This window comes from Zophobas morio, unplaced genomic scaffold (assembly GCF_036711695.1).
Source record: "Zophobas morio isolate AGI-343-1 ecotype UQ-CSIRO unplaced genomic scaffold, CSIRO_AGI_Zmor_V1 ptg000021l, whole genome shotgun sequence".
NCBI classification, from domain to species: domain Eukaryota; kingdom Metazoa; phylum Arthropoda; class Insecta; order Coleoptera; family Tenebrionidae; genus Zophobas; species Zophobas morio.
In genome coordinates this window covers 16,819,364-16,835,308 of record NW_026972126.1, presented here as the reverse complement: position 1 = coordinate 16,835,308, position 15,945 = coordinate 16,819,364, and the positions used below count along the sequence as shown (strand labels likewise).

Here is a 15,945-nt window from a genome sequence, read left to right as displayed (position 1 = left end):
AGGACGACCAGACGGAAGAAAAAGCGAAAGACTTTCGTAAAACACGATATATATATAGGAGTGACGATTTTTTAATTTAATAGCTCGTAGTTTGTCGCGGGCTAATTTTATTAGGTGCGAAAATAGGAATGGTTCGAATGTGATCAGCACGATGGGCCGAGCCGGCGGCCCTTGAAACGTTACTTTTTCGGTTTTAGGATGCGATTTTTGGCTAATGGCCAGTATTACATCAAAACGAGGCAACGGCCTCGGGGCCGACAACAGTTCTCCTGCTGGTTCGACGTCGGAAGCGTCGCGACGCGTCTAGTTCAGTGTTCGTGTTTCTGCGATTTTTGGTGCACAGACTGAAGTTGCGCAAAACGTGAGGATGAACTTTGCATGTGACGTAAGTGGCGTTTTGAAAATTTTGGAAAATTTTTGACGACTGCCAATTAGCGCGATTTTCGGATCAAAGACGCCCACGCCGCGTTAATTTGAAGAACATCATAATCTATACTTGACATTGGAGACTTTGACGATTTAAGCGAAGCAACTGTTCAGGTCAAGAGCGAGCGGCGGTCTTTTTTTACGCGTTTTCAGGGCCCCAGCAACCAATTTCGAAATATTTTGATCGTGTACCAAAATTTTTTCGCGAGGAAAAAAGTAAACACGGATGAAAGACACAAACGGCAGTCGTGAAATTTATAAAGTACATAAAAGTGTGAGTCATTGTTTAAAAACAGTGACGGTTGCTGTAATCATCCTGAAAGAGAAATTACATGCGGTCATTGGGTTCAAGCGAGGGCGGGTAGTGGAAAGTCGCTAACAATGTGGTGGTCCGCTGGATTCTACCTGGGTGACTTAAACCGGCGGATTCTTCACATTTCTCGACATTTACTTTGCGTCTGGCGTAAGCTTTTTGCGAATTCGAAAGCTCATTTCCGGTCTAGGCGGAAGCAAGATTAAATGGGTCATTTACACTGCGCTATTTTTATTTCGGTTATGATTCATACGACAATTTTTCTTTTTGTATTGTCGAGATTTATGCGATGTTTAATCTAAAGTGACTCATCCGACGTAAGCGGTGACATGTCGTATTTATAAATGATAACTCAATAAATATTTATAAAAAAATCGAGTTCGATAAGAGCTTCCGAGAATCCCCAATTTCAAAATTTTTGCTAAATCCCGTCAAATTTAAAAAAGTTTGGCCCTGTCACTCACAAATTGAGGTCTAGGTTGCACCAGTCAATTTATCTCAAACGTGTGCGTTACATCAATCATCTCACAAAGAATCATATTTTTATAGCGAATAAAACAGCCACCAACGCGTAACCGTTTGAGTGAAATCGACAGGTGATTTTTCCGAATAACCGGTTTCAAGCACTCAAAGCTTGGATAAAAACTTAAATTTTTATAAGAATAGACGGGCGACATTGAAAAAGATATGAGTGGTCCGAAAGTTTGCTTGTTTTGCTAAGTTGGAGGCAGGCGATTTATGCGGGTAAAGAAACTAATAAAGTTGAGAATGGCGAAAACATAGGGAAAACGAAAAACACTAACTTAAAAATAACTGGATATATAAATATAGGAAACGAACTGTATTCTCAAATGAGCTTTTTAATGTGCCGGGTGCTTTTATAAGTTAATTTGGCGTGATGTATAAAGTTTAATGTTTGAGAGAGTTCATCATATTACTAAAACAGAACTTGTAGGTGGACAAGTGCGGAAATTTCTTTTAATTGGCGTATTTTTTCAGGCTTTTTGGATTTTCGTTTTCTGGAAATAGTCATAGTTAAGGTAAGTTCAATGACGTTTTCGTATGCTTTGTGTATTTCGTAATCGTTTTTGGTTTTTATTATTTAAATCTGATTTAGTATCAGTTTTGTAAATATTTATTTACTATTTATACATTTTTAAATAAACGTAAATGCGATTGCACGTTTTGAGGAACGGCGGGGAGCTCTTAGTTAAATAAAGTAAAACGTAGGTATTAATAATTTTTTTAGTTTTTTTTTGAATTCAATATAAAAATGAACTTCCACAAAATGCTCATGGTTAAAATGTCTATATATATAATTTCGACACTATTTTTCGAAAATAGACGACAGTTTCAGTTTATGTTTAAATTTTGATATATTTTTAAAAATTCGATAACCTTGGAAAATTGTTCCAGCTGCTGTGCGAAATATACATAAAGTATCGACTTAATGTTTAATAAACTAAAAAGTTAATAAATTTCACAAATATAAAACTTTGACAGCGTTAAACCGAAATTTTTTAATATTTTCAAAACTGATAAAATGTACGTAAGTTCTATAAGTAAGTAGAAGAAATTGAGTGTACATTTTCGTATTTTACGTCTGCTAAAACGTAATGGAATATGTTTTTACACATTCGTTAAAATAACTCTGGTGTAGTAGTTCCCTTAACTATCGTTCGAAAAGTAAATAATTAATCATTGAACTAATATTTAGAAACCAGCTACAAGGAAACGAAATGAAATTTTAAATTCAAAAATTAATTTTATTAGTTATAAAGAATTAATCGATGAATGAAGAAATTAATTAGAATCACTTAAAATAAATTAATTAAGTTTCGTTAAGACCAATTAATGGACTCACTAGTAATCGAATGTAATTTATTGGACAAAAATTAAGTAATCCAAAGTAATAACCTAAGTTATTCATGTACTTAAGGGACAGCACGTAACTGAATAAAAATAAATGGAAAATTAATTAATAATAATAAAGTTACGTACTTAATTAGTAGTTCGTAGAAATAGGTGTTGTTTAACTGCCGTTGGTAACATCTAATTAGAATTAATTACAATTAATTTGGTAGAAGTCATAATTACTGTTGTTATTTAAGTTTGATTTGTCCATAATAATACATTGGTCAGTTATTATTTTTGTCAAGTTATGTTTAATTACCGCCATTTGGTTGTTAACCACTTTTAATGACTCATAATTAATAATTGATTAGCTATTAATTTTGAGTACTTACGGCTAATGTAAGTTTTTTTTATTGCATTTAAGTGTGGCTATTTATAATTTCTGATTGATATTTTATTAATTTTGTTTGATTAATATTACGTATTTACAATTAATTACCAATATGTTAGAGCGTAATTCTAGTGACTGTATTATTTTATATATTGACAGTAGTAATGAATTCATTAGTAATCAAATATAATTAATTCGAAGTACGCACTTAAAGTAAATTATAAGTATTTATAATACAATTAGATAATTAATATAAAGAAATACATTAAATAACCTTATTTAAGAGACATGATGATCTATAATTTCATAATTTAGAGCTAGTTAACTAAACCTAAATATCAACAACATTACAATGCAGTTAACTATGAATTACTTAATTAATATTTAAAAAGCTACATATTAATTCGTAATACTTAATTAGAATTAATTACCAGTTAATTTGTTACTAATGTAGTGGAATTATGCTTAATTACCGTAATTGGTTAGTTAACCAGTTTTAACAACTCATAATTAATACTTGATAAGCCATTAGTTTTAAGTAGCGATGTCTATTTTCAGTATTTTTAATTACACTTAATTAATGATTACATATAATTGTTGTTATTTATAGTTACTGCGTCTTAATTAATGTGGTTGATTGTTTTTAACATCAGTTATAATTAAACATATGTCTAATTATGCAATATCAATTAATTATTACCTACCTGGTGGTAGGTAATTGAAGTAACTATGATCAATTAGCATAATAATAATAATTATAATAAAATAGTAAATTACTTTACTGCGCATAATTATAACGAACATTGGATCTACATTCTAATGATTTTAATTTGTTTGAAAAAATACTTTCGATTTCTACTTTTGCTTAAGTTTAAAGTCGAAAATTGCTGACTTAAACTTGGAGTTCTTAATTGACAGTAGGTAGTTCACTTAAAGCCAATTAATGAACTCAATAATAATCAAATGTAATTATTTGGAGAGAAATTAAATGATCCAAAGTAATATCCAAAATTATTTATGCAATTAAGCGGCAGTAGGCAATTGAAGTAAATCATAATCCTTCGCAATAATAATAATTAGATAATTAATTAATAACGAAATACATTTAGCCTTATATTATAGATACGAACTACAATTCATAGCTAGTTAATTTATAATATAATTTAAACATAATTAACTAAATTTAAATGCGGTTGTGTATAAATTACTTAATTATGTAATTAGTACTTTGTTTAAAGAACTACTTAAAAAACGTGTTACTTAATTGTAGTTAACAATACTTAATTAGAATTAATTACCAGTTAATTTGGCAGCAGTTATAGTTATCACTGTTGTTATTTAACTTTGATTTTCCATAATAATAAATTGATAAATTATTTAATTTTGTGAAATTACATCTAGTTTCACTTTTTGAAGTTGCACGTAATTATTGATTACATTTAAGTGTGGTTATTTATAGTATAGTTACTATTGTTTACTGAACATCAGTTATAATTAATTAGTTGTATATGTAGTAAAATTAATTACAGAAATTAAATTATACAAAATAATATCCAAAATTATTTATGTAATTAGGCGGCAGTACAAAATTGAAATAAATTATAATTCTTCATAATAATAATAATAATAGGTAATTAGATAATTAATTAATAACGAAGTACATTTAGCCTTCTTTAAGAGATATGAACCACAGTTCATAGCTAGTTAATTAAATAATTTGAACACAATTAACTACATTTAAATGCCGTCGTTTATAAATTACTTAATCGGGTAATTAATATTTCATTTAAGGAACTACTGATTGAAGAAATGTGAGTTACTTACTTGTCGTTCGTAATAACTAATTAGAATTAATTAGCATTAATTTGGTAACAGTTATAATCATCACCGGTGTTATTTAACTTCGATTATCTATAATAATAATTTGATAAATTATTAATTTTGTGCAAGTACTAACATCTAATGTCAGTTTTTTTGATTGTACTTAATTAGTAATTACAATTAAGTGTGTTTATTTATGGCTACTGAATCCTAATTAGTCATTTATTGTTTTCTTTTTAATTTTAATTAATTAACATCAGTTATAATTAATTACTTGTATATGTAGTAAAATTAATTACAGAAATGAAACGATTCGAAGTAATATTTAAAATTAATTACCTAATTAAGCGGCACTACACAATTGAAGTAAGTTATAGTTCTTCACAATAATAATAATTAGATACTTAATTAAATAATTTGAACACAATTAACTACATTTACGTTTATAAATTACTTAATCTTGTAATTAGTACTTCGTTTAAGGAACTAATTATGAAAGAAATACATGTTACTTAATTGTCGTTCGTAATAACTAATTAGAATTAATTACTAGTTAATTTGGTAGCAGCTATAATCATCACCGGTGTTATTCAACTTTGATTGTCTCTTAACAATAAACTGATACATTATTAATTTTGTGGAATTATGGTAAATTACCGTCATTTGAATATTAACTACTTTTAATGACTAACACTTAAGCTATTGATTTTAAGTACCTACTTACGTCTAATTTCAGCTTTTTTGATTACACTTAATTAATAAATACAATTATTAGTGTGTTCATTTATAGTTATTGAGTCATATTAGTCATTTATTGTTTTCTTTTTAATTTTGTTTAATTAACATCAGTTATAATTAATTATTCGTATGTGTAGTAAAATTAATTACAGAAACTAAATGATTCAAAGTAATATCCAAAATTATTTATGTAATTAAGCGGCAGTACACAACTGAAGTAAATTATAATTCTTCACAATAATAATAATTAGATAGGTAATTAAATAATTTGAACACAATTAACTATATTTAAATACTATTGTTTATAAATTACTTAATGGTGTAATTAGTACTTCCTTTAATGAACTACTTATTAAAAAATATATGTTACTTAATTGTCATTCGTAATACCTAATTAGAATTAATTACCATTTAATTTGGTAGCAGTTATGATCATCACCGGTGTTATTCAACTTTGATTGTATATAACAATAGATTGATAAATTACTAATTTTGTGGAATTATACTAAATTACCGTCATTTGGTTATTAACTACTTTTAATGACTCATAAGTAAGCTATGGGTTTTAAATACTTACGTCCAATTTCAGTTTTTTTATTATACTTAATTAAAAATTACAATTAAGTGTGTTTAGGTACTGAATCCTAATTACTCATTTATTGTTTATTTAATTACATCATTTATAATTAATTACTTGTATATGTAGTAAAATTAATTACTGAAATGAAATTATTCGAAATAATTTCCAAAATTATTTATGTGATTAAGCAGCAGCACACAATTGAAGTAAATTATAATTCTTCACAATAATAATAATTAGATAGGTAATTAAATAATTTGAACACAATTAACTATATTTAAATACTATTGTTTATAAATTACTTAATGGTGTAATTAGTACTTCGTTTAATGAACTACTTATTAAAAAATATGTTACTTAATTGTCATTCGTAATACCTAATTAGAATTAATTACCATTTAACTTGGTAGCAGTTATAATCATCACCGGTGTTATTCAACTTTGATTGTATATAACAATAAATTGATAAATTACTAATTTTGTGGAATTATACTAAATTACCGTCATTTGGTTATTAACTACTTTTAATGACTCATAAGTAAGCTATGGGTTTTAAATACTTACGTCCAATTTCAGTTTTTTTATTACACTTAATTAAAATTACAATTAAGTGTGTTTATTTATAGCTACTGAATCCTAATTACTCATTTATTGTTTATTTAATTAACATAATTTATAATTAATTACTTGTATATGTAGTAAAATTAATTACTGAAATGAAATTATTCGAAATAATATCCAAAATTATTTATGTGATTAAGCAGCAGCACACAATTGAAGTAAATTATAATTCTTCACAACAATAATAATAATTAGATAGGTAATTAAATAATTTGAACACAATTAACTATATTTAAATACTATTGTTTATAAATTACTTAATGGTGTAATTAGTACTTCGTTTAATGAACTGCTTCATTGAAATACTATTGTTTATAAATTACTTAATCGTGTAATTAGTACTTCGTTTAATGAACTACTTATTAAAAAATATATGTTACTTAATTGTCATTCGTAATACCTAATTAGAATTAATTACCATTTAATTTGGGAGCAATTATAATCATCACCGGTGTTATTCAACTTTGTATATAACAATAAATAGATAAATTATTAATTTTGTGGAATAGTGCCAAATTACCGTCATATGGTTATTTACTACTTTTAATGACTCATAATTAAGCTATTGGTTTTAAGTACTTACGTCTAATTTCAGTTTTTTATTACAGTTAATTAATAATTACAATTAAGTGTGTTTATTTATAGCTACTGAATCCTATTTAGTCATTTATTTGTTTTTTAATTTTGTTTAACTAACATCAGTTATCATTAATTATTTGTATATGTAGTAAATTAATTACATAAATTAAATCATCCAAAGTAATATCCAAAATTATTTTACAACAATAATAATAATAATTAAATAATTAATTGAGAACGAAGTACATTTAGCCTTATTTAAGAAATATGAACGATAATTCATAGCTTGTTAGTTAAACAGTTTGAACATAATTAACTACATTTAAATGCAGTTGTCTATCAATTACTTAAATATGCAATTAGTACTTCATGAAAGAACTACTTGTTAAAAAAACAGGTGTTGCTTAATTGTCGTTAATAATAATAAATTGATAAATTATTTAATTTTGTAAAATTAAGCTTAATCACGGTGATTTTGTAGTTAACCACTTTCAATGACTCATAATTAATTACTGATTGATTGTTTTTTAATTTTGTTTAATTAACATTATTTACAATTAATTACCTATCATTATGTTAGTTGATAATTCAATAAATCAACATAATAACTGTAGCAAAATAGTAAATTACTTTACTGTGAATTATAATTAATTACATATTTTTAAAAAACAACAAAAATAAATTCGTATTTATCAAAATAGCCTAAAACCAACAGATATTCTTGTTTTTATTTTAGTTTTCTCAAAAATTACACGCATAAAATATTGTATGTCTCGAAGTGTTGTAACGAAGTGAAAATATAAGACTTTCATATTTTCCAGTAAAATACTAATTCAAGATGTGTCACTAATTTAATGAACAACAGCACAACAATGAACATTAGAGCGGATTTATAATAATGTTAATTTTCTTGAGAAACACTTTCGATTTCTATTTTTAAGCGAAATCTGTTGACTTGACGTTCTTTGCACTTTGTTATTATTATTATTTTTTTTTAACAACAATTTATTTAGTTAAACTTACTTTATAGTCTTATTTGACAATATTTGTAATGGACACTAGTACTAGAACCTAAAAATGTGGAAATATTTAATTCTTAAAAATAATTTAGCACTCGTAAATTTAAATTTTGAAAAATTTAAAATCTGTGGACAACATTCTGTGGTGTAGCAGGATTACGATTATGTACATGTAATTAAAATGTTATGTTTACAACTCATGTGTATACAGTAGTTAGCATTTTATCTATTGTTTTTTGAAATTACATATGCAGTTCCTATTGCGTATTCGCGATAAGAAACAATTTTGTTTATTATTTGGAAACAAAAACACTGAGCCACGACCAGACCGTAAGGGTTCTGTTTATTTGTTTTGAAACTTTAGCGCAAATAAAATAAATCACAATGAATTTTAATTGCTGCAGAAAAACAAATTTTGCACACTTTTATCAACTAATTAAATTTTCGTACTACATAATTCAAATCGTTATTTATATTTTCGCTAATAAAAGTGTCGCGCATTTTTAAAATACTGTGCGATAAACAATTGCAAAACTATAGGTGAGTTAAAATAATGCAATCCCCACCACCAAAAGGTGATATCATCTAAATTCCAATCCATACTCGAAGCTCGAAGCGGGTTTCTCATTCTCAGTCAACTTTCAAACGTTGCGGATAACCGCTGTAAAATTTCGCTTTCGTTGGGTTCCTGTCTGTCTGCATATACAGTGTGTTTCCGTAACAACCGCCATGGCTACTCTGACCCGATCAAACTCCAGAGTGAATTCTCCAATATACAAAGACTACGTCAACTTCCTTGCCAGCTACAAAAACGGAAAAAAAGAAGACGAAAACGCCGGTAACAGTGTCGAAGTGAAAAACTTTCCCCTATCGAATTCTAGCAACAACACATCGTCGTCGTCACTCAGCTCAGACGTGCCGGATTTTTCGAAAAACTCATGCACCCCCTTTAACACGTACTTGGAAAATTCCAAGAGCAAGAAATTCAGTTCGGTGAAGCCCGCCTTCGAGGAAAAAGACAAGTCGAAGGAGGAAGCGAAGCCACAGGAAGAGAAAAAGGAGAAGATGAAAAGCGAAATTTTCATCGAAATCCAGCCCACTAAATCCGTAAGCGAAGTCTCCAAGATGTTCGAAAACCCACAAGAGCGAAAATCGCCACCTAGATGCAACAAAATCAACTCGAAAATCAGCCTGTTCGAAAAACAAGTCTCCGTGGAGAAACCCAAACTTGCCGCCAAACCCTCCTTCAGCAAATCGCCGCCCCCAAAAATCGACATTTACAAAGACGCGAAAGTCGATACGGAAAAAGAGACAATGTCGCCACTAAAAGTCGATACGCCGCCCCCGATTGCCATGTCGAAGTCGGAAAGCGAGAAAAACGTGCCGCCGCCCCCGCCGATGCCGACGGCCGCGCCTCCGAAGCCGGTCATGAACGGAAGCGCGCCGCTAATGGGTCAGAAGTCGCCGAGCAGCCCGAACTCGTCACCGCCGCCGCCACCGCCGCCCCCGGTTAACCTGTCGCAGCCGCCTAAACTGCAAGCCACGCTTACCCGGGGTCCGCAGACTAAGTACACCGTGACTAACCCCAACGGCGGTGTTCCTGTCGAAATCGACAGGAACAACCCGTTGGTCAAAAAGCTGGTGTATGGGACTCTGAGGGGTCTGTATGGGGCGTACCATGACAAAGCCAACGATATGTTGGCGACCTTGCCCAAAAACATGGTCGTGAGGAGCAACGGAGTCCAAGACAGAATCGAGCAAATAGCGTAAGTTTTTTTCTTTTCGGACGGGTTTGTTTCCTTTCTTTTTCTAATGTTGCATGTTTTGTAGGGCTAATGGTGACTTGGATAAACTCAACGGGAGAGTAAACCCCAAACTAGAGCAAGAATGAACCTTCCATGAAGTTTTGTAAATATGTAGTTCTAGGATCTGTACATAGTTTATATTTAGAATTTTTGTATCTTAGCACTAATTATACTTATTTTCCAAACTCAGACACTTTTATTACTTTGATAACTAACTAATAAATAACAGCACGAAAACAATGATGTGTAATAAAATTAGTCACTTTGTTTATATGACGCTACTTCTCTCGACTTTGCCCAAATGCAAATGAATCTTCTGTACTGTTAATTCAAGGCAAATGATGAATCAACGAGGTTTTCAAGTGTAAGGCTTGTCATATCTTGATTGGGCGGAAATTCACTTAACTACATTCAAGACTGCGGTTTTACATCATGACCACACCAAGACTATAAATATGCGACCGGAAGAATTTTCGGTCCTTCGAGCCGGACACCGAAGGCGGTTAGGCTTTATATGGAAACTGACTTTATTATAGATCATTGAAAATAAAAGCAAAACCTTGAAGATTACCAAGGTATTAAATTATTATGTTGTGGGAAGAATGCTTGAGGTCGTTCCGTAATTACTCTCAATTGGATGCACTTGTAAATCGCTCGCCTTAATGGATTCCACCGTCCAATAAAGATTGTTTTAAATCTGTGTAATGTGTTGGACGTGATAATGTAATGACTAATCGCTTTATTCGTTATTTCAAAAATCGATAATTGGTCTCGGATATGCTAATTCGTATGCTAATGTTTACATATTCCGCGCTGTTCGATGTGGAATAACCTTATCAATGACGGTAATTGCTGTGAATGGCTGAGAATGATTTAGATAAGTGCCTTTGTTTCTGTGTTTTTATTGTGAGATAAGTTTTATACGCTGATAAATGCATTGTAATGGATATTGATTAATAAAAACATCAGCTTTAATTTTTTTGGGTTTAAAATAATTTATACAATAGTTCTACGTGTTTCGGTCACAGTGCCGTCTTCAAGCGGAAGAGTTACCGGTTTTGAAAACAGAATTCACATTTATGTAGCTGAAATTAATGGAAAGTGGGGACTTTACAGATTCCTCATTTTTGATGCGGATACCACTAACTACAATCTAAATATGATAAGTCAGTTAATTGATGGGTGCAATGTATTTTTAATTTTTCGTTTTCCAGGTGTTCAAGTTTCCAATATTGGATTTTTCAACTTTGAAATTATTTTATAGTCCAATTTTTCGTTTTGCTTTTTTCGATTTTTCAATTTTCCGAATTTTAGTTTCTCTATTTTTCGAGTTAGTTTGTTCAAGTTTAATTTTCCGATTGGCAATTTTTCAATTTTACACTTTTGGATTTGTAACTTTCGAGTTTTTAATTGTAAAATTTTCGATGTTTGATTTTTAATTTTTCAGTTGTTGAATGTGTCGTTTATTCAATTCAATTATGCAATTTTTCGCTTCTTCAATTATTCGTTTTGCAATTTTTCGATTTTCCGATTTCTCGATTTTACAGTTCTTCCCGATTTTTCAATTTTTTCATTTTTCGACATTTTAAATAGTTTAATTTTTCGTATTTTCAGTTTTAGAACTTTTTTTTGTTCTTTAAATTTTTTGCAATTTTTAATCTCTTTAGTTTTTCAGTTTGCAATTATTTGATTTTGCGGCTTTTATTTTTCGAATTTTTAATTTCTGGATTTTTGTGATTTGCATTTTTTTTATTTTAAAAACATTCAATTGTTCAGTTATTGAATTTTTCGTTTTTTCAAATTTTCAATTTCCAATTTATCGAGTTTTCAATTTAAAGTTTTTCAATTTATGATATTTCAATTTTGAAATTTTTCAGTTATTCAAATTTTCATTTCTTCAATTTTTCGATTTTTTAACTTTTCAAATTTACGATTTTTTGATTTTCCCATTTAACAGTTTTTTTTTAATCTTACCATATTTGAGTTTCCCGATTTTAAATTTTTCGATTTTACATAAATTTTCAGATATTTTAATTTTTTGTGTTTTCGGTTTTTTTTCAATTTTGTAATTCTTGAATTTTTCAATTGTCTGATTTTTAAATTTCCCGATTTTGCAATTTAAATTTTTCAATTTTTCAGTTCCTCGGTTTTTAATTTTTCGATTTTGCAGTTTTCGGATATTTCAATTTTTCGATTCTTCCGTTTTTCGATTTTTATTTTTTCGAATTTTCAATACATATTTCGTTTTCAATTTTGCGATTTGAAATGTTTCATTTTCACAATTTTTAAATTGTACAATTTTGAGATTTTATCAATTTTTGAATTTAGAATTCCAATATTATTCAATTAATTTTTCGTTTCTTCAATTTCCAATTTTAATCGTTTCAATTTTGCGAGTTTTCAGTTTTAAATTTTTCAATTTTTTAATTTCATATTTGAAATTCTTCAATTATTAAATGTTTTTGTTCAATTTTTTGTTGTGAATTTTTCGATTTATAGATTTTTACAATTTTTTATTTGCTCATTTTTTGAATTCAAAAACTTTTCAGTTCTTCAGTTTTTCGATTTTTACAATTCTGTGGTTTTTTCGAGTTTTGAGTTTTCTATGTTTCAATTAAAACTTATTTTTTCTATTTTTCAGTTTTTGATTGAGTTTTTCGAATTTTAGATTTTAGAATTTTTTGATTTTTAACAGACTGTTCAATTATTCAGTTTGTTGTTTTTTATTTTTATATTTTTTTCATTGTTTGGACATTTTAATTTTTTGTGTTTTCAATTTTCCAATTTTAAATTTTTAGATTTATGATTTTTCAATTTTGAAATTTTTCAGTTATTCAAATTTTCGTTTCTTCAATTTTTCGTTTTACAATTTTTCGATTTTATAACTTTTCAATTTTACAATTTTTCGATTTTTTGATTTTCCGATTAACGGTTCTTGGATTTTTTAATCTTAAGTTTTAGTTTAGCGATTTTTAATTTTTCAGTTTTACAATTTTTGGATATTCTAATTTTTTGTATTTCCAGTTTTGTTTTTACAAAATTTTACAATTTTTGAATTTTTCAATATTCTGATTTTTAAATTTCCCAATTTTTCGATTTTTCAGGTTCTCGGTTTTTAATTTTTCGATTTTCAATTTTTCGATTTTTATTTTCTCGAATTTTCAATTTCCCGTTTCTTCAATTTTGTGAAGAAATGTTTCGATTTCATAAATTTTAGATCGTACAATTTTGAGATTTCAATTTTTGATTTTTGAATTTTTCAGTTGTTTCATTCATTTTTCGTGTCTTCAAATTTTCAACTTCCAATTTTAAATGTTTCAATTTTGCGAGTTTTCAGTTTTAATTTTTTTAGTTTTTAATTATTCATTTTTTTTGTAAAATTTTTTGTTCCGAATTTTTCGATTCTATAGTTTTTTACAATTTTTTATTTTCAAATTTTTTCAATTTATAAAAAATCAATTCAATTTTTCGATTTTAAAATTCTTTTTTCCGACTTTTGTACTTTTGGAGATTTCGGTTTTGTGATTTTTCAATTAAAACTTTTAATTTTTCAATTTCTCAGTTTTTGAATTTCGGATTCTAGAATTTTTTAACTTTTAATTTTCCAATTATTCAGTTCCCTGTGTACTATTGTTTAATTTTTTTTTTTCAATATTTAGCCATTTTAATTTTTCGTTTGTGTTTACGATTTTTGATTTTGTAATTTTTAGAAATTTTACTTCTTCGATTTTTCCTGTTTTCAATTTTAAATTTTTAATTTTTCATCTTTAAAATTTTTCAATTATTTTCATTCATATTCAGTTTTTCATTCCTTCCATTTTTCCTTTTACGAATTTTCCATCTTACAATTTTATCGATTTTGGAATGTTCCGATTTTTCGCCTTTTCGATTTTACGGTTTTGCAGTTTTTCAAATTAAAATATTTCAATTTTTCAATTTTTTAGCTTTTCGATATTTCAGTGTCTCGATTTTTAGTTTTTCATGTTTTTTACAGTTTTTCGAATTTACAATTTTTCGGTTTTTTAATTTCTCGATTTTTAGTTTTTCTATTTTTCTATTTTTGAATTTTTCGTTTGTTCAGGTTTTCGATTTGCAATTTTTCGTTTTTGCTATGTTTACATTTTTTTTTAATCTTAAATTTTTAGATGTTTTTCAATACTTAGACATTTTAATTTTTATGTTTTCAATTTTTCGATTTTTCGATTTTTCAGGTCTTCGATTTCTCAAATTTTCCTGTTTTCAATTTTAAATTTTAAAATTTTTTATTTTTCAACTTTTAAATTTTTCAATTATTCAGTTTTTCATTTCTTCCATTTTGCGTGTTACAATTTTATATTTTTTTTTCGATTTTAGAATTCTCCAATTTTTCGCTTTTTCGATTTTACGGTTTTTCGATTTTGATTTTTTCGTATATGTATTCAATTTTTCGTTTTTTCAGTTTCTCAATTTAAAATATTTCGATTTTTCAATTTTTTAACTTTTCAATATTTTAGTTTCTCCATGTTTAATTTTTCAATTTTTCTATTTTTGAATTTTTCGTTTGTTCAGGTTTTCGATTTGAAATTTTTCATTTTTTCTATTTTTCGATTTTACATTATTTTTAGATTTTTTCAATATTCAGATATTTTAATTTTTTGTTTTCAATTTTTCGATTTTTAGTTTTTGGTTTTTATTTTTTGGAATTTTTATTTTTTCGGTTTGTAATTACATATTCAATCTAACAATTTTTCGATTTTTAAATTTTTAGATTTTTCACTTCTTTGATTTCTCAAATTTTCCTGTTTTCAATTTTGAATTTTAAAATTTTTGATTTTTCAACTTTAATAATTTTCAATTATTCAGTTTTTCATTTCTTCCACTTTACGTTTTACAATTTTTCGGTTTTACAATTTTACAGTTTTTTTTCGATTTTAAAATTCTCCAATTTTTCGCTTTTTCGATTTCACTATTTTTCGATTTTGATTTTTTCGTATTTTCAATTTTTCGTTTCTGCAGTTTCTCGATGTACAATACTTTCATTTTTCACTTTTTTAATTTTTCGATAATTCAGTTTCTAATTTTCTGTTTGTTCAGATTTTCGATTTGCAATTTTTTGTTTTTTCCATTTTTCGACTTTACATTTTTTTAGAATTTAAAATTTTTCGATTTTTCAAATTGTCGATTTTTAATTTTTCAAATTTTTATTTTTCGTGCTTTTTGTTTTTCGATTTTTATTTTCTCTAATTTTCAATTTTTTGCTTTTCTATACTTTGGGTTTGCAATTTTTCATATTTTTCAATTTTGCGAATACTCAATTTAAAATTTTTCAATTTTTGATTGACGGAATTTCTGCTTCTTCAATTTTTCTTTTTGCAACTTTTCAGTGCCCACTTTTTGCATTTTTCAATTTTTAAATACATATTTTCATTTTTCAGGTTCTTGAATTTAATTTTTCGATTTTTAGTTGCTTTGATTTTTCGTGTTTTCAATTTTCCCATTTTTTAGTTTCCTGTTTTTTAATTTTTCCATTTTTCGATTTTTCATTTCATCAATTTTTCGATTTGCAATTTTTCAATATTTCAGTTTCGCTGTTTTCATTTTTCGAATTTTTCCAGTTTTTAGATATTTTAATTTTTCGTGTTTTCAATTTGTCAATTTGTAATTTTCCATTTTATAATAGGAATCAAAATTACACGAATTACGAAAATGCCGGAGTAACGTAAAAATAATCCAGAATGTCTTTGTTTACAATGATTTTTCTAAATTTCATTTTTAATATATATTTTTTGCAAATTTGAAAAACTGAAAATTAAAAAATA

The 15,945-nt window shown here is 27.3% G+C and overlaps 1 protein-coding gene across 1 annotated transcript; it reads left to right on the top strand.

Moving 5' to 3' along the window:
• The first annotated feature begins 8,947 nt into the window (after positions 1-8,947).
• Positions 8,948-10,332, top strand: LOC135131650 (uncharacterized). Its single transcript, XM_064059493.1, has 2 exons — positions 8,948-10,108; positions 10,173-10,332. The coding sequence occupies exons 1-2, from the start codon at positions 9,072-9,074 to the stop codon at positions 10,231-10,233; spliced, it is 1,098 nt and encodes a 365-aa protein (XP_063915563.1). The 5' UTR covers positions 8,948-9,071; the 3' UTR covers positions 10,234-10,332.
• The last annotated feature ends 5,613 nt before the right edge of the window (positions 10,333-15,945 follow it).

Excerpts from the sequence above, each read along its gene's own strand:
- LOC135131650 (XM_064059493.1), top strand. The coding sequence starts at position 9,072 with ATGGCTACTCTGACCCGATCAAACTCCAGAGTGAATTCTCCAATATAC. Across the intron at positions 10,109-10,172 it reads GACAGAATCGAGCAAATAGC|GGCTAATGGTGACTTGGATA; the intron begins GTAAGTTTTTTT and ends CATGTTTTGTAG.